Here is a 17,948-nt window from a genome sequence, read left to right as displayed (position 1 = left end):
TTTTCTATGTTTAATTGATGCCATGGTTTATCATTAAATATCCCATTATTCCTATCAGGATATAAGAATCAACAAGAGGTATAACGTATTACATATAGTCAGAGTCAGTAGCATTTATCATTTGACACAAGGTAAATCCCTAAATCTTCCATATAAATGAGATTTTAGTAAAAGAATTAAAAATTTTAAGGATGAATAAAAGAACTCACATAATTCAATATTCTTTTTTTATTTAATACTTTCTGAGTAGCAAAACCTAATTACCTAATTAAAATAGCAATATTCAACAAATGATTAAAACACATAATGCACCAATATTAGCACATATAGTCTAAATGGAATATTGACTGTTAAGTTCTCGGCAAAACAATTACGTTTCATTTAATCATCAGGCAACATAAACAATATCTAAATAAAAATAACCAATACATCATCATTATTACCATCATCATAAACATCTTCATTCTTATAATAAAACTTTCTTTTAATAAAAATGTATAATGCCCCTTCAAGCTCATATTCTTTACTAAATACCTGACTATTTAAACATTACTCATTAACTTGCCTTTAGCACCATTCTGTGATGATGAATATTATAACACCAAACTATCAAAAAAAAAATCCTAATTCCATATTTACAAAGCATCTGTTTTACCAAAATAAAATGTAACACAAAATTGGTCAATATTTAAAAACCCAACAAAATCAAACAAACCAAAAAAACACATGTTATAAAAGTTGGTTATTTGAAAACTGTTGTAGCAATATTATCCAAACGTGTGTTACTTCACTCAATAGTCAGACACATTATTTAAAAACTGCCTAGACGACTGCTTTCAAATCTGTAGTAATACCCTACATATAAACAAAGTAAAAATAAGTACACCCAAAAGTTTGTGATAATTAACATTGAACGGATAAATGGAAAAGAAAATATCGTTTGGCAAACCCACACAAGAAAATTTGACAATCCGCTTTTTTTTTTAATAGAGAAGCATATACATAAACATATCACATATATAACAAAATGTATAACACACATTAACAAGAGCTCACATTAGGACAGAATGCTTGACTATTCTCGATGTTTGATAGTTAAACAAGAGCCTGGATAATGTAGAATTTTTTAAGTTCAAAAAGGGCCATAACTCTATCAAAATTCACTTTTCTAAGTTCAACTAGAAATGTGTCCATAGGACACGGATGCCCCCACATGCCACTGTTCTGTCAATCTAATGACTCTAGGTCAAGTATTTTTTGGACTACATGTGCCACAAGTTGAAAACTAAAAATCAACAAAGGGCCATAATTCTGTTAAATTTGGTCGCAGCAACAATTACTTCCTTTACTACCATCTGCACATTAAGGTTGTTCATGCCTGGAACTGTAAGCAAAATCTGCCATCCGGTTTAAGAGGAGTTGCGTTCACAAAATTTCAACATAGTATATAGTGAAAAAATCAACAAAGGGCCATAATTCTGTTAAATTTGGTCGCAGCAAAAATTCCTTTCTTTACTACCATCTGCACATTAAGGTTGTTCATCCCTGAAAGTTTAAGCAAAATCTGCCATCGGGTTTAAGAGGAGTTGCGTTCACAAAATTTCTACATAGTATATAGTGAAAAAATCAACAAAGGGCCATAATTCTGTTAAATTTGGTCGCAGCAAAAATTCCTTCCTTTACAACCATCTACACATTAAGGTTGTTCATCCCTGGAAGTTTAAGCAAAATCTGCCATCCGGTTTAAGAGGAGTTGCGTTCACAAAATTTCTACATAGTATATAGTGAAAATATCAACAAAGGGCCATAATTCTGTTAAACTTGGTCACAGCAAAAATTCCTTCCTTTACTACCATTTACACATTAAGGTTGTTCATCCCTGGAAGTTTAAGCAAAATCTGCCATCCGGTTTAAGAGGAGTTGCGTTCACAAGATTTCGGGACGTATGGACGTTCTTACCAGAGCTACATTATGGGGTTTTCTTTTGTTATTTCTTTTGTTCTTTTTAACCCCACAATGCAGAAAATAACCCCACAAGAGAAACGGAATGAATGACATCAAAGACATCTATTGTTATGAGTTCAATAGACCAAACCCCATAATGTAGCTCTGGTTTGTACGGACAGACGGACGGACGGACGGACAAGTGCAACACTATATGCTCCCACTATGTGGGGGCATAAAAAGGGCCATAATTCTATCAAAATTCACGTAACAGTTATGGGCCTTGTAATGTGACCTCCTATTATGCTCTAATGTAAGTGTGTGAAGTTTCAACCCATTCCCTCTAGTAGTTTTGGAGATTCCAACTTACATGCAAAAACTTAATCAGTGTTACATAGACACAATAATTAACAATAACTCTCCCTTCAAATAGTCAAGCTAAAAACCATTGCCTAATTCTTTCTGTCCTTAAGCACCAAACATTTCATCAGGATAGAGCTCAACAATGTAAAATACTGGCACACATTTTGTGGAAAACAACTAGCAGAACATGTGATGAATATATTAATAAAGCATGACATAAACACAACAACAATTAACAAAATTATGTAAAGAGAAAAAGTGTTAAAAATAGAACATAATATATAGCATTGATATATCACATAACAGATAGTAATATTCAGTAAAAATATCATTAATCTCAGTGTAACTGTAGCAAGAGCACAATGAAATAATGTAGCACTTTTATGCTATTCAAGTTAGTAACAGTCATAGTTACTTGTTTAAAATAATTATGAAAAAAAGCTTTATGTATCACAAACTAATTAAGTCAATGAAAATAATAATCAATAGCCACAGAGAGCAAAGACAACAAAAGCTGTCACGCAAAAGTGACAAATGCCCCCAAAAAGATTTCATAAGTATTGCAGAAAGGTATCATGAAAAGAAAAGAGAATAAAAGTCACTAATTGCTTAATATTGCTCTTGTAAAATGAAGTACTATTCATAACAAACTAACTACCTTGACCTTAGAGGTAGGGACATGGATCGTGAATGTGACATGTTGTCTTGATGTGGTAGACATATATGCTACATTATTGAAAAATCCCTCCAAAGTTACAGTCTGGACACAAATGTGTATGCCTTTAAAGAATGTGAACCTTCAGACTGTGTGACCTTGACCTTTGAGGTAGGGACATAGGTCTTATATGGGACACATCATTATGATGAAGTGACACATTATCATGATGTAGTAGACATTTTTGCAAAGTTATTATAAAATCTTTTAATGCATTACAAAGTTACAATCTGGACACCAATATTGTGACGCTTAAGACAGTGCGTTTTAGGGGCATCAAAAACACCAACAATGACATTTATTAGACTTTCAAGCAGACAAGCAAGTGGAATGGCAAAGGTTTCTTGTTATATGAATGGAATCATGAGAAAGAGTAAAGCATGTATTACACTTTGAGGTAAAATGGGCATTACCGGTATGTAAAGTGGGTTGCTGCCTTGTTTAATACTAGCATCATAATATTGTGACATCTGACAAAAACAATAGTTTCAACACAGAAAATACTGATGTATAATCTTGAATAAATGTTGCAAAACTTGGTAAAATCAGTGGAAACTTGTGATTATCAATGAGACTGATGAGCTTTACTAGTGGCTTTGTATCTTTTATATTGTATCACATTGCAGTGAATACACCCATGAATAGACAATACATATGAGCCGCGTCATGACAAAACCAACATAATGGGTTTGCGATCAGCATGGATCCAGACCAGCCTGCGCATCCACACAGTCTGATCAGGATCCATGCTGTTCGCTATCAGTTTCTCTACGTCATGACGCAGCTCATATAATAATACAGCAAGTTTGTAACATAGACTTTCATTGGACAGTGAGTCATGAAATTTATATCATTTATACACACTGCTGCTTTAAATAATTCGGTAAAGCAGATGTTCAGTATTACATATCAGATTTAATAGCTATGTATAAATTGTCTTTTCCTATGGCTAAACAGCATATTTAATTAAAGCTTAAAGTCAATTGTGTTTGGCCATATAAAATTGTCTAAAAAATATGTATATTCATAACAAACAATAAACCTGAGGTTTGTGAGTTTTGTTCAGTAAGCTTTATCAAAATAAACTGCTTTCTATTTTCTTATGTCTACAATATTATTATTGTGTTAGGTTTTAATCACACTGACAAATCAAGGTCATCTGACAACTTTCCAGCTCTACTGGTGGTAAAAGATTTCAGGTGTCACTTGATGTATTATTTTAGACAGAAGCTGGCACCAGAGAAGAACCACTAACATACTGTAAACTCGCTGGATAGCTTTTTCACATGAAAGAATTCAGAGCCCCAGGCGGGATTTAAACCCACAACAGAGATGGGCAAGTGGTAAAAAAGTCTATCAATTAATTTACTGGCACAAAACAAAATCAAATGTTGCAAGAAAATCATAATGACTAGAATTTACAAAGGTGATTCATATCTTTGGTGACATAGATTCAAACAACCAATGAATGGTTGCACAGTATTAACCTGACCAAATTTACACCTTACCAGTTTTATGATTATTTGTAACTTGACAAATGAACAATTTTCAGCATAAAGAAACAATTATAAGTAGCATACTTAAGCAAGCATCAACATTGTCTTGAATATCTATAATCACTCACTAAAAATCAATTCAATATTTTTTTTTTTCTTGTTTGGTTTAACAGCGCACCAAAACAATTTAGATGATATGGTGCCGATTTTAGCAAAAAAACAAACAAATAATTTCTAGTACAAATAAAATACATGCATTTGCTAATAAAACAAATCCATAAAAATTCATCATTTGTAAACATGTAGCACAACAATGACAACATATATTTGCATCAAACACATTTACTATACATGTTAATACTGATTAAAACATTTGATTCATCAACCTCTGTTCTATTAGGATTTCACTTTCACAAGCTTTCAGTCAAAATTTACATTCCCACTTTCAAACATATTCATAACCACAGTGTTACACAGAGATCTACACATATTTTACAGAACTTGGAAATTTTTACCTTTATATAAAGGTAACTTTTAATGATCACATGTAAATATGACACAACACCAGGTATATAAACATCTGATTCTATAACCTGTTTACATGAGTTTTTTGTTCTAATGGATACCAAAAATGATGTAGAATAAAACTGGAACCAATTAATTAAATCATCTAACTAAACTACTGCTACATAGGTACTAATTATTATGTAAATAAAACTAAAATTTCTATCAAATGGAAACTAAATATGATGTTTAAAGGAATAAATCTCACCACTTCTATATCAAATGCCCTTGACTATGTGGAGTTCCTTCCAATGTGCAAATATGAAATTTAGCTTTGTAATGAACACATACAAATATTCTTATTTAAGTCATTATATTCCACAATTTTTTACCTTACAATACCATATTCTGAGTAGTGTTTAGAAGTTTGTTTCGTCTTTTCTTTAATTGTTGTAGCATTTTCATGTAAGTGAAACATTGTGTGTTTTACACTTTATTTTGATCAGTTTATACAGGAGCAACAACAAGATTTTCTGTAGACTTGCTAGGTTGAATTGTAACATCTGTATCAAGTTTCTCAAGGTCATAGAGAACATCTAACACACAGGACACACTCCATGCCTGAGCAGGACAACAAAACTTGTTGGGCTGAAAATATAACAGACCTCAATATATATAAAAATACATTCAGATTTATTGACAAAAATATTTAACAAAATTCAAATGTATTCCAATTTATTAAATAGATTACATATAAACAGTTGAAAATCTTGCAAAACCACCTAATGTAATATATATTTATATTACATTGAAAATACTGTCATAAGGTATTCAATTTTTAAATAAAATATTTACAATCTCTGGACTTCCTATAGTTACTGTTACATTTTAATTTTTTTTTCACAAAGAAAACCCCAAAACATTTCTTATTTTGCCTCACCAAGTTTTATGATTTTCCTTCTATTCTATAACTCACTACAATGTTGGAGCAGTACCTAAAGGTGCTTGCAGAAATCATTTTACTTGTAAGAAAATATTGACTGATTTTTTTTATATTTTTCATTCATTAGATGTCTTAAAGAGCATTTCGGTGGATGAAAAGTAGTGATGGAAATCGGATGAAATTTGTCCCAATCGATCATCGGTTCAATCGGATGGGACATAATCGATTACTTTCCGATTAAAGTCGCGTTAAAAAGAAATAGGGAAGAAACATTTTTTCCCAAGGCACTTGATTATATTCAGTAATATGAACTTCATTTAGCACTTTTCAACACAGTTTTAACCCTATTTAGTTATTATTTTACGAAATAGATTTAATTTTCCAATGGATGTCAAATAATAACATTCACATCACATTATATTACTATTGTTTACATCACGTATTGATCCTATTCAACTCCAAATTGTCTCTGAGATAATTTTTTTGCCATCGGCGAGGTGTTCCTAAAAGAAAATTACCGTCAGAATTAATTCGTTTTGATACTTTAAACATTTTCGACGACGTCGCGGAACAATTTTTTGTGAATCGATTATTGTCGCTTTACATAACAGTAACTGATTATCAGCGACTTGCGACAATCGGAACATCACTAATGAAAAGGCATGATTTTATCATTTAATCATCAAAGCGCCTTGTTCTGGTATATACCGGAACAAGGTATTACATGTGGTGCTCCAACACTGTTTTAAGTCTCATTCCATTTTATAACCTACCTCTGCGTTGTGATTCGTGAGTTCCGGTAAGGATCTCCAGCTAGATTTCATCACCTCTTCATAGTGACGTGTCAATGTACTCCTTATAAACATTACAGTCTCTCGTAGAATTCCTGGCCTTGATGATTCTAATTTCCTAGCAAAAATTAACTTTGCTCTAAGGAAATATCCAATGGGCCATACCCATTCCTAATAAAATACAACAAATGTTTTAATCAATTGAATATAACATTATTTGCCAATACATAATACAATTGAGTAAATTTGATACTGTTAATGGATAATTGACATCAGAAATATTAAATTTGGTCCTAAAATGTTGGAAACAAAAAGGTAAATGACCTGCTAATATTGAGGTTCTTTATCTTGAAGAGATTTAATTGCAAAAGGAATCTCAATACATTAAAAGACTGGAACACAATTGTTAAAGTGAATTATTAATTATCATGTAATCAAGGAACATTTACAAGAGTTGCATGTTAGACTGTCATTTATAGTAAAACTTGTGCCTGTGTAATGTTGGGACTCATGATGTGAGTATTTTATTCAAAATTTAAGACAGAGATGTAAGTTTTGGACAATCTTGGAGACAATTGTGAAGTTTTCAGATTAAAGCTTCAGTACATGTTAAGATAATCATCAACAGGCAACTTTAACCAAGAATAACAGTGATCACAAATAGCTCTAATTTAGTCAAAATCCATAATAAAGTTATAGGTACCTGGAAACAAACTTTACTTGAACAACAAAAAGCCCAAAGCCATGTGAAAAGTTTAATGGTTGATAAGACATGAATCTTTGACTAATTTTTAAAACCATACTGAAGTACATGTTTGTAAGAAAGTCCAAATACTCTTCAAATAGTCAAGCATAAAAATTTTCAAAATATAAACATTTTGATATAATTTTTTTGTATCCCCACTTACTATATGTATTGTAATTAACAACAAAAAATTCTTTCAGAATTTAATGTAACTTATTCTCAATGCATTCTGTATGAAATTGAAACTATAGCTTACTGGTCCTTGATGATAACTAAATCCTTTGGCAATCTTAGCATCCTCTGAATCATTTGCATTGTCATAGAATGGTACATAGCTCCAGTCACTGATACAATAAATAACATGAGTTATAATACAGGTCATATAATGTACACAAGGTTATATCTTATCAGCATTATGAAGGTAATGAATAATACCTGAACATCCAGATTTTAATGATAAATTACTGTTTACATGATTAAGCTTTTAAACAAAATAATGAAATCATATAATGAATTTGAAAATGTAGATATGCAAATAATTGTTAAAAGTAAAAATGCAATGATAAAAAACAACAACAAAAACAACAAAAGGTGAAAATCAAAGATTCAATTTCGTGGATACTATTCACACAAGACAAAATAAAGTAACATATCTTAATATACTTCATGCCCTTTGGCACAAGCTGAAGTAGTAATTGATATATGGCTATGAAATATTGGATTTAATGATAGATACATGTACTTAAGTATTAGTAAGATAAACAACATCACTGATAAGTTATACCTTGGATCTAATGTTTTCATTCCAAGTGGGCCAAGTAAATTATCTTGCGCAGTCTGCAAGGCAGTCCAAGCTCTCTCTGGTGTAAACAATTCAGGTGCCTGGAAATACACAACAATATTCCCTTCACTAATCAAAGTAGCTAGAATGTCATCAAATGCAAATATATTGTATATTACAAAAACTCAGTTTTCTGTCATACAGTCTGCAGTTCTACATTTCAAAATTCTTCACTTTGAAACAATAAAACTGTCAACTTTTTAACTCTCCGGTGTAAAGGACAAAGATAAATAAATGTAAGTTTCCAGTAAATAACGTGTAATATTTCAATTATACAGTACTCAGACTTTCTACTTACCACAACCATTGAGATAGGATAGTTAGGTCTAAGTTGTGTATTTGTCCAGAACTGTGTGGCATTGTAAGTATCTTTGTATATTCCACGTCTGAATATCAACTCTGGGGCCTCTTCTGCAGGATCTGGCTCAGTGTTCACCCAGAAACACCGCTCAAAGTTAGCACACAGCAGTTCATGCCAGGCTTTAAATGTCATCAACTCTTCACTTCCTAAAAAATATGTAGTCAAACAAAACATTCATTCAAATAATTCTTCCAATTTTAATGAAGTGTTTCAACATTACAGTCAAAACTGTCTTAAGCTGCCAGTCAAGGGATGCAGTCATTTTGGCTGCTTAAGACAGGTGGCTGCTGAATGGAGGATCCAGTTTTTATCCAAATAAATTATTCATTTCTTTGTAAAATAAATCTGATTTAAGTATAAATAAACCAGTCTGATTCAACATCATCATCATCATCATCAGTTTTTAACCATTTACAAACGTATGCTTTTAATTGTTTAACATGTACACAATCCTTCCAACATATAAAGCTTTACATGAATGTAACACAGGTAAACAAATGCACTCGCGATTTATTATGTCAATAATTGAAACTAATTATCCCATTAAAATATCTTCTTGCGCAATTATTTAAAATGCATAATATTTTCTTCACAAAAAAAAGTATGACAGTTCTTTTTCTAACTATATTGTGTACACGGCATCTAAGTACCAGCACTTCCTTTGATGTTTCGGATTGAAACAGCAGGGCTACAGGTTTGTAAACATCAAAGATTCTTTTGAAGAGCCCACTAGTTACCTCTTAGAGGTCATCTAGTGTGTAAACTTAATGGGTGTGATTTAACAATGACCACATTATATTTATGTAATTTTTTTTTCACACATGGAGCATGAATTTATTACTGAGGAATTTAGACAATGGGCGATGTAATTCATTTTCATTTCTTTGGTGAGTACCATGTACGCACAAAATTTATCTGAATCGGGACAAACTGATAAAAAGGAAAGAAATCAAAATATTTCTTTCTGCCATCGATAATGCATTTTTTCTTCTTTCTTTTTTCTTAAAATCGGTAAACTGAAAAATAAAAAACTAGCGTACAGTAACTCAAAAGCACAAATTGCAAGTGTGTTAAGACATTCCAAACGTTTGCAATTACGACATGGATGAGCAATTATGCAAACTTGAAATGTTGTGGTTTGTGTTAATATCTAGCACCTGACAAGTAGCTTATGTTAATCTGTGACAGGTGTCATCTTTGAAAATAAATGACAGAAGATTGTCTGGCCGTTTCACCTCGCTGACCGCTTAAGATGACCGAGTTTAAGATTCGGTAAGCATTTTAGGTGACCGTTGACCGCGGACAGCAGGTGACCATTGAACAGATGTATAAAATAGAGTGGTTTTTGTCTGGGGCGTCACAAAATGACCGTTAAGGTCAGGTTATTGCCGATAAGAGGTGACCGTTAGTACAGTTTCGACTGTATTTTTGTATTATATTTGAACCTAGTATTTCACAAAGTTCAAAAAGGTTTTAATTTACAGTCAAAATCCATAATAGACACAATTCTTATAGTGATATCATGTGACCTACAATTATAATTCTGTAGAGATGTGTGAAACCTCAGTAAATAATGCATGGGTGAGTAGGATAATATCTTTATTCTTCATATTCTCCAGTTAAACATGTTTTACAAAAGAATAATTTCCTGTTCATAATGACATTTATTAGTTTAGGGATTTCAGGATATTTTAATATAAGTAGTGATTATATAATATAAGTAGTATTTACATGGAATATCAAAATACTTCCACTGATTCAAATTTATACAAATGATCAAGGTTTCATTGGATGATAAATGACAGCCATTTTTCAAATAAAGCTGTATAATTTCTGTTTACACATTAATTTCAATATCGATATAAAACTAAACTTAACTTACCATGTTTAACCAGTTTTACACCACTATAAGGATATACTCCTTCCTCATTCAGATTATGTAGCCATAGCAAACATGAGGCTGACAGGCCTATCAATTCCACTGCAGAACCATCTCTGTTACATACAAAAATAACTTTGCTATTCTTTTATACATTCACCATAAAATAGGGGGGAGTATAGTCCCTTGTCTGTGTGTTTATGTTAGTGTTTGTGTTGAAAAAGTTTATACTTCTGCAGAATCTGGCATGCAAAATAGGATTTTAAAATAAATTAGTATAAAATATCACTACAAGAAGATAACATATCATGTGCAAGACCCAGATCCCAAGCTCAAATGTCAAGACCACAGCAGGGTATATTTCATTTAGTCCCGAGTGTAGCTGGTGATATGAATCAGGTCCATCACTTCTTCATGTATAATGGCATTTCAAAATTAATTGGTTAGCACACTAAACCAGCATCAGTAGACAATATGTCAAACACAAGACCCTCATCTTTAGCTCAAAGGCCAAGATCAAAGCAAGGAATTGAACTACTTGTATTTGTCATATAGTCTGAAGTGCTGTTAAAGTTGGTGTCCAGGGCCATTTGTTTCACATGCAAATAAAGTAGTACACTTTATAATCATAAGAAAAAGATATGTGGCAAAATGCAATCTTTAACCCAAAGGTCAAGGTCATAGCAAGGGATTGAACTTGGTGTTTGGTCTTAAAGTCTAAAGTGCAGATGAATTTGTGTCTGGTTCATAACTTCTGCATACATGATTGGATTTCATAAAAAAAACAATTGGTATGCACAATAAACATAAGCAGACAATATGCTTGACGCATGTCCACAACTCCAATGCCAAGATCACACTTAGTCAAATCCTGTACCAGTTATAACTATGTCATTACTTTTATACTGCTGAACGTAGGCCAGGCATCTGTGTCCTATGGATACAATTCTTATTCTATTCCATCTTTTACTACATGTATCAAAATTATTGTTTCATTAATTAACATATGAGTCATAGTAAATGAGTTTTGATATCATTCAGTGTGACAACAGAACACAATATTACTATCAAGAGCATTTCTACACTGAAATGTAAGACTAACATGCATAATTAGAACTACATTAAATATTTCCACTATACCTTGGCGTAGCAGGTTTTCCTTTAATTCCTGCTTTTTGTGAACTTCCCATTTTGTCCATCCAAGTTCCACAATTATGTTCATTGCCACCATATACAAACCCTGTCTCCCACTTCACACCAATCTCAAGGTTAAAGCCTAAAGAGACATCATAAACATGACTTTTTGATATATCAAACCTTTATTTATAAACAAGTATCTGAGTGGTAATGTATATATATTTATACAGATCTTGAGCAGTTAGCAAGCATCCACACCCAAACATGATAAACAATTCTAATACGAGTTTGTTACAAAGCAGTTATTCTGTTAAAGACATCACAAATATACATTCATAATATGTCATATATCAATAAAATTACAAGTAATAGATTCAGATAGAAATTTTAAACTTGAACAAGTATATCCTGCTAATCAAAGAACAAGTATCAAATACAAGGTATGTTCAAAAAGTCTGTGGACTGTGGCTCTACTGTTCAATTGTTTTAATTTGCTTACATGATTTTATAAGAGACAAATATCAGAACACCTCCTTAAGATACAGTGAAAAATCAATGCAATATATTAATATCAATTCTGTGAAAATTATAAATAACAAGGGGTACGCCACTGGCGCATGTTTATTTACATTATACAATAAATGATGTTTGTGACATCACAAAATTAATAAGCAATTATCATAGTATTGCAAGCAATCCATAAGTCCCCTACCGGTTAGAACCCCATCAACATTCTGAGGGGCCAATTTTGGCCATTCACTAATGTTTCAATTTTTCTCTATTTTAAGTAGATAAAATTTGTTGGAAAAGTTCTTTAAAAGTGATCACAGGAAACAGTTTTTATGAACAGACAGACAGATGGACTGAAGGACACTCTAAAGTTAATATTTGAAACATCCCTGTTACCAAAATATAACATTTTAAAAGCAAAATATTCTTAAAGAGGAGATAACTCTTGAATTAAAGATGCAATTTCATAAAAATTTTCAGCTCTTTTTGACTAATCACAAATATTGTTATATTTGCCATGTTTAAGCCTATTTGTTGCCAAGGCAACTGATATTTTTTCAAAATATGAAGAACAGATAAGTCATGCATAATCTCAAGACTGCTATTTACCCATATATCAAGTTTCATAAAAATATTTCCAGTACTTTTTGAGTTATCACTGGATTCAGTTTATGTGTAAAATTCGCCATATTTTCAGTCTATGTGTTGCCATAGCAACCAGAATTTTCAACATAAGAAGAAAAGAAAAAAACGTGCATAATCTCCAGACTGCCATCTACCCATATGTCATTTAGTTTCATAAAAATATTTCCAGTTCTTTTTGCGCTATCACTGGATCCAGTTTATGTGTAAAATTTGCCATATTTCAGCCTATCTGTTGCCATAGCAACCAGAATGTTCAACATAGGAAGAAAAGAAAAAGACGTGCATAATCTCAAGACTGCCATCTACCCATATGTCATTTAGTTTCATAAAAATATTTCCAGTTCTTTTTGCGCTATCACTGGATCCAGTTTATGTGTAAAATTTGCCATATTTCAGCCTATCTGTTGCCATAGCAACCAGAATGTTCAACATAGGAAGAAAAGAAAAAGACGTGCATAATCTCAAGACTGCCATCTACCCATATGTCAAGTTTCATAAAAATATTTCCAGTACTTTTTGCGTTATCACTGGATCCAGTTTATGTGTAAAATTTGCCATATTTTCAGCCTATTTGTTGCCATAGCAACCAGAAATTTCAACATAGGAAGAAAAGAAAAAAACGTGCATAATCTCCATACTGCCATCTATCCATATACCAAGTTTCATAAAAATATTTTCAGTACTTTTCAAGTTATCGCGGGATCCAGTTTTGTGGACGGACGGACTGACAGACAGACGGACGGACAGACGGACGGAGGGTAAACCTAAAGTCCCCTCCGGTAAACCGGTAGGGGACTAATAAAGGAAATATCACCAGTGTCATTGTTTCTCTCGAGTTTTCAATGTCTTCGTATTATGTAACCAAAACCAGTTTTCTGTATTTACGTTTGACAAAGGGAGAAAGAAAGAGGTTACCTACTGGCTCCATTCTCCACAAAGGTCCGAGAGCCACCCACTATCTGCTCTTAATCCATATTTCTGAGTAATCTCAACACACAAAGGTCTTAGTCTTATCAAGTGAATTAAGTTAGTAATTTATATTATCAATTTAAAAACGTCATTGTCAGATCTTTAAACAATACGATTATGTGCAGTAAAGAAAAATATTTTATCAATTGACAATTATTTTCTTCAGTATATCTATTTAACACGGGGTAGCATTTATTACCAAACAAAGCGGGGAAAATAAATTAATTACAAATAATAACTTTGTACTATTATTACATTAATTTTATTGGAAATTTGTATATATCCTGATAAATTAAAATAGAATATTGATTAAATTCAATTGTCCCCCTATATCTTCTTTATATGTGCAGAGATTTTAGCAGTGAATATAAGACAATGTAAAGATGTTAAAGGTATAATAATAGATGGTTAGGAATATAAAATTGCACAATTTGCTGATAATACTTCACTATTGCTAGATGGATCAGAAAAGTCTCTAAATGCTGTTTTAAAGTTATTGAATATGTATCAGATATTTCATGATTAAAAGTAAATTTTGACAGAACTAAAGTTATTTGGATAGGCTCTCTTAAGTACAATACAAGATCCATTACGACAAAATGGAAACTGACATGCGGTAATACACAGTTTACATTGTTAGGTTTGATTTTGATTTAGGGAAAATGATAGATTTAAATTTTAAGGAAATACTTCAGAAAGTTATAAATAGTATAAGACACTGGCAAAAAAAGTGGAAAAATTGCTGTTGTTACGTCAATACTCCTTCTGGTCCATATATGGTTGATATTGATAGTTATATACATTTTTTTAAAGATAAAATTGTTTAAAAGATATAGTAGTAATAGCAAAAGTAAATTTTGTAAGCTAATCATGGCTTTGTGAAATATTAAGAAAGTGTTTAGCACAGGTAAATTGTTTTATAAACTGACTATTGATAAAATTAAAAATGCATTTTTGATAGATGTTATAAAAGCTTTGTAGATTAACTTTGTAAAGATAGAATAGAGAAAGAGTTACATGTGCCATTATTTTATAAGCATATCTTGTTAGCCGGAAACAAACACTTTTATATTCAAAGTTTTTATGATAAAGGAATTAGATTCATTAAAGATTTTATTAATAAACTAATTTGAATCAATACAGTGATTTTGTAGAATTACATTACTTAGAACAGGTTACACAAAAAACAAGTCTACTTTTTACAATATCATAGTTTGAAAAAATAATGTCACTTAAATGTTAAAAGATGTTATTCTGCATTTCCTCAAATGACCGTTTTGCTTACTTCAATAATTGGTTTATATTTAAATGTTGTATGAACATTTTGGTGTGCAACAATGTTCCACTTCAATCGTTATTTAAGTGCACATAGTTTGTTATGGAAATAAAAAGTTTACTATAAAAGTAAAATTCAATTTTAGAAATAAAGACACCCTTATGATTCATAATAACCAAGTTTGATTTTAATGAGCCAAGTTAGAAAAGAACAGCAAGTGTCCACAAATATTTTGAACATACCACGTATTTTACGTTTTGTACCTTGCGTTGTCATTTCACTATCAATCTTGTGTCCAGCATTTCTCTCTCTAAAGTTAGGACCTACAGCATGTCGTTGTACTGCCTCCTGCATTACCTCAAATAATGGCTGATCCTAAAATGATGCCAATTAAGTCTACAAATTTACCCAAAAAGGTAACATATAATATATGCATTTTTATCAATTCTTTTACTATGATGAAACACATTACACATCTATACAAGTTCAGCCATTTGGAGAAGTGATGGCCTTGTGGTAAAGGTGTCTGTCTCTCAACCCAGGGATCATGGGTTCGAGCCCTACTCGGGTCATGACCATGTTTCTGCATCTGACACCAGTACTGGTTAGTTCCAGGAAGCGGATTAAAGTGATTAATATAAGTTGCAAGAACTTGTTTCATAATCGAGCTTTCATAAATATGTTAAAACTAATAATAGTGGAAATTAAACAAAAATAGTTAAAAATGCAAAAATCCTAATAAAAGGTCAAAAAGCAGGAAAAAGAAAATTACATATCAAACTTAAAAATCATTTTTAAATTCAATAATAACTTATACAAGATCTTGTACATTAACATCACTGAATTAACCTTTGATGATAACAGCTGTACAAATAAAAACTAAACAACTAAAAACAGCTAAAAAAGTAATTTAACCAGTTTTATATGAATAAAGATCTCACATATTTGCCAGGTTTCTGAGCCTCTGAATCATCCTCGGGATATAATCTTGAAACTTTATCTTTTAATATAGATTTTCCATCTGGTACTATCTTACAATAATCCTGTATTGCCTGTAACCAGAACCATGTAGCATCTCGACAATTAAACCGTGCACCAGTGCCTTCATTCAGCAAGTTTGGTATCAAACCATGACGTAAACATCCACCATAAGCTAAGATGATATATCTGTAACATTTACAGCGTATTTTTACAGTAACTTATTATTTTGTCTCATATTCAGAGGTTAATTATGAGCTTAGATCATCCAGCTGAGATCCATTGGTAGAAAAGGTATAATTCTTCCATGAGGAAATAACTGGATGGGTAAAACTAGACAGGCCATTTTTCACCACAGGGCCATAATTCATATGACACTAAGCAATGTTTTATACTAAAAACATAAGCTGAAGGTTAAATGATTCAATTTTTCTTTCTATGAAAATGTTTGTAAACTAAGTCCCAATGGCAGGGCCAATCGGACCCTAATGGCATGATTTACATATTTTTTGTAGTGGATAAGCTCAGGTCCAGACTTCATGCCTTAAAGTTCTGTGGGTTCGAATCCTGTCAGAGACCTTGGTTCTTTTAAATTAGAAGTGTCAAGGTTAGCAAACATGCTAACAGTTTAAATAGCGACTTAATAACCAGGTAAGATGCTTAACCCATTACTGTATGAGCAGTTTGTGAAAGATGGCTGTTTTCATTAAAAAGTCTCCAGTTACAAGTTCAAATTGCTATAAAACTATAAAAACTGCTTCAATACTAATCAAACTTGGCACAAATGTTGACTGTACCATTGCCTTTGTAACAACATGCTCAGTCTTAAATTTTCTTTTACCATGGCAATGAGAGGACATCTCAAATTTGCCAAAAATCACTATTTTGTGTTGATTTTTTCTCAATGGATTTAGATAGAGTCAAAGGCTTTTCAACTTTGGTTACCCATTACCTTATGATTGACCTGGGGTCATTTTTAGCCTCTCACAAGTCCAAAATTTTCTTGGCCATAAGGGCAGTCCCCCTACAAACCCCCCAAACAGAAGGGGACACATCCCCCTTCTGGCAACCCCCTGATGTATCTTTTGGATAGCGGGCTGCGCCGAAAAAGCGGTCACTTTTTTAAACAACATTTCTCAAACAAAATTCAAGTGTTGGGGGCCTAAATAAGGCATTTTATCACCATTTGAGATAACAAAAGGTGGGGGGGGGTGTGTGAAAAAGGCGTTAAGTTAAAAGGGGTGTATATCGGGTAATGGGTTAACCGACCATACTAAAAGCATTTTTTTTTATACTTTTAACATTTACTGTGTTTTTATTGAAAAGATTACAAACTGATTATGCATATGGGAAAATATACATGTAATACACACAAAATGTCATAACTAACCATAAAGAAACAAATTTAATGTTTAAAATTAATTTAAGATTTCTTCAGCTGTTTATTAATACTAAACTCAGTTATCGGTAATTGAATTTCCTTACCAGTTTATTGCTGTAAAACAACCGACCCCGTTTAAACGAATTAACATGACACCCCTATTCTAAATGAGGAAAGTGTGTGTCTAAAATAATGTTCCAAAAGGCACTAGAGGTCAATTTGATGGCAAGTGTTGGTTTGCCAATGAGCAAATTTTAAAAAAAATTGAATAATTTTACAATAAAGGTAAAGGTCATGTAAAGGTCATTTTTAACTTTTGTCTGTTCACTCATTATATACATTTGGATGGGCATAATGTCAATTTAAGTTTTCTTAAAATTTTATCAGCAGTTTTAGGGCACACATATGGCTAGACAACCAGATTCTCAGTCTCAAACCAGCATACCATACCTGCTTACAGCTGTCATTGT

At 32.0% G+C, this 17,948-nt stretch overlaps 1 protein-coding gene across 2 annotated transcripts in view; it reads right to left on the bottom strand.

The window, feature by feature from the left end:
- Positions 1–213: 213 nt before the first annotated feature.
- The window catches only part of LOC132714150 (glycogen debranching enzyme-like), a 48,688-nt gene continuing 30,953 nt past the window's right edge, over positions 214–17,948 (bottom strand). The window contains exons 21-29 of one of the 2 annotated variants that reach the window (XM_060696932.1): positions 16,061–16,286; positions 15,362–15,494; positions 11,723–11,858; positions 10,586–10,698; positions 8,641–8,849; positions 8,286–8,383; positions 7,758–7,845; positions 6,739–6,927; positions 214–5,670 (exon numbers count right to left, since the gene is read on the bottom strand). In XM_060696932.1, the coding sequence (XP_060552915.1) occupies positions 5,530–5,670; positions 6,739–6,927; positions 7,758–7,845; positions 8,286–8,383; positions 8,641–8,849; positions 10,586–10,698; positions 11,723–11,858; positions 15,362–15,494; positions 16,061–16,286 (1,333 nt within the window). In that variant the 3' untranslated portion in view covers positions 214–5,529. The remainder of the gene's footprint in view (positions 5,671–6,738; positions 6,928–7,757; positions 7,846–8,285; positions 8,384–8,640; positions 8,850–10,585; positions 10,699–11,722; positions 11,859–15,361; positions 15,495–16,060; positions 16,287–17,948) is intronic. The other variant, XM_060696933.1, reaches the window with a different exon arrangement.

This window comes from Ruditapes philippinarum, unplaced genomic scaffold, assembly GCF_026571515.1.
Source record: "Ruditapes philippinarum isolate M1 unplaced genomic scaffold, ASM2657151v2 ctg2326_1_1_1_1, whole genome shotgun sequence".
Lineage (NCBI taxonomy): Eukaryota > Metazoa > Mollusca > Bivalvia > Venerida > Veneridae > Ruditapes > Ruditapes philippinarum.
This window is presented reverse-complemented; position numbering and strand designations above follow the sequence as displayed.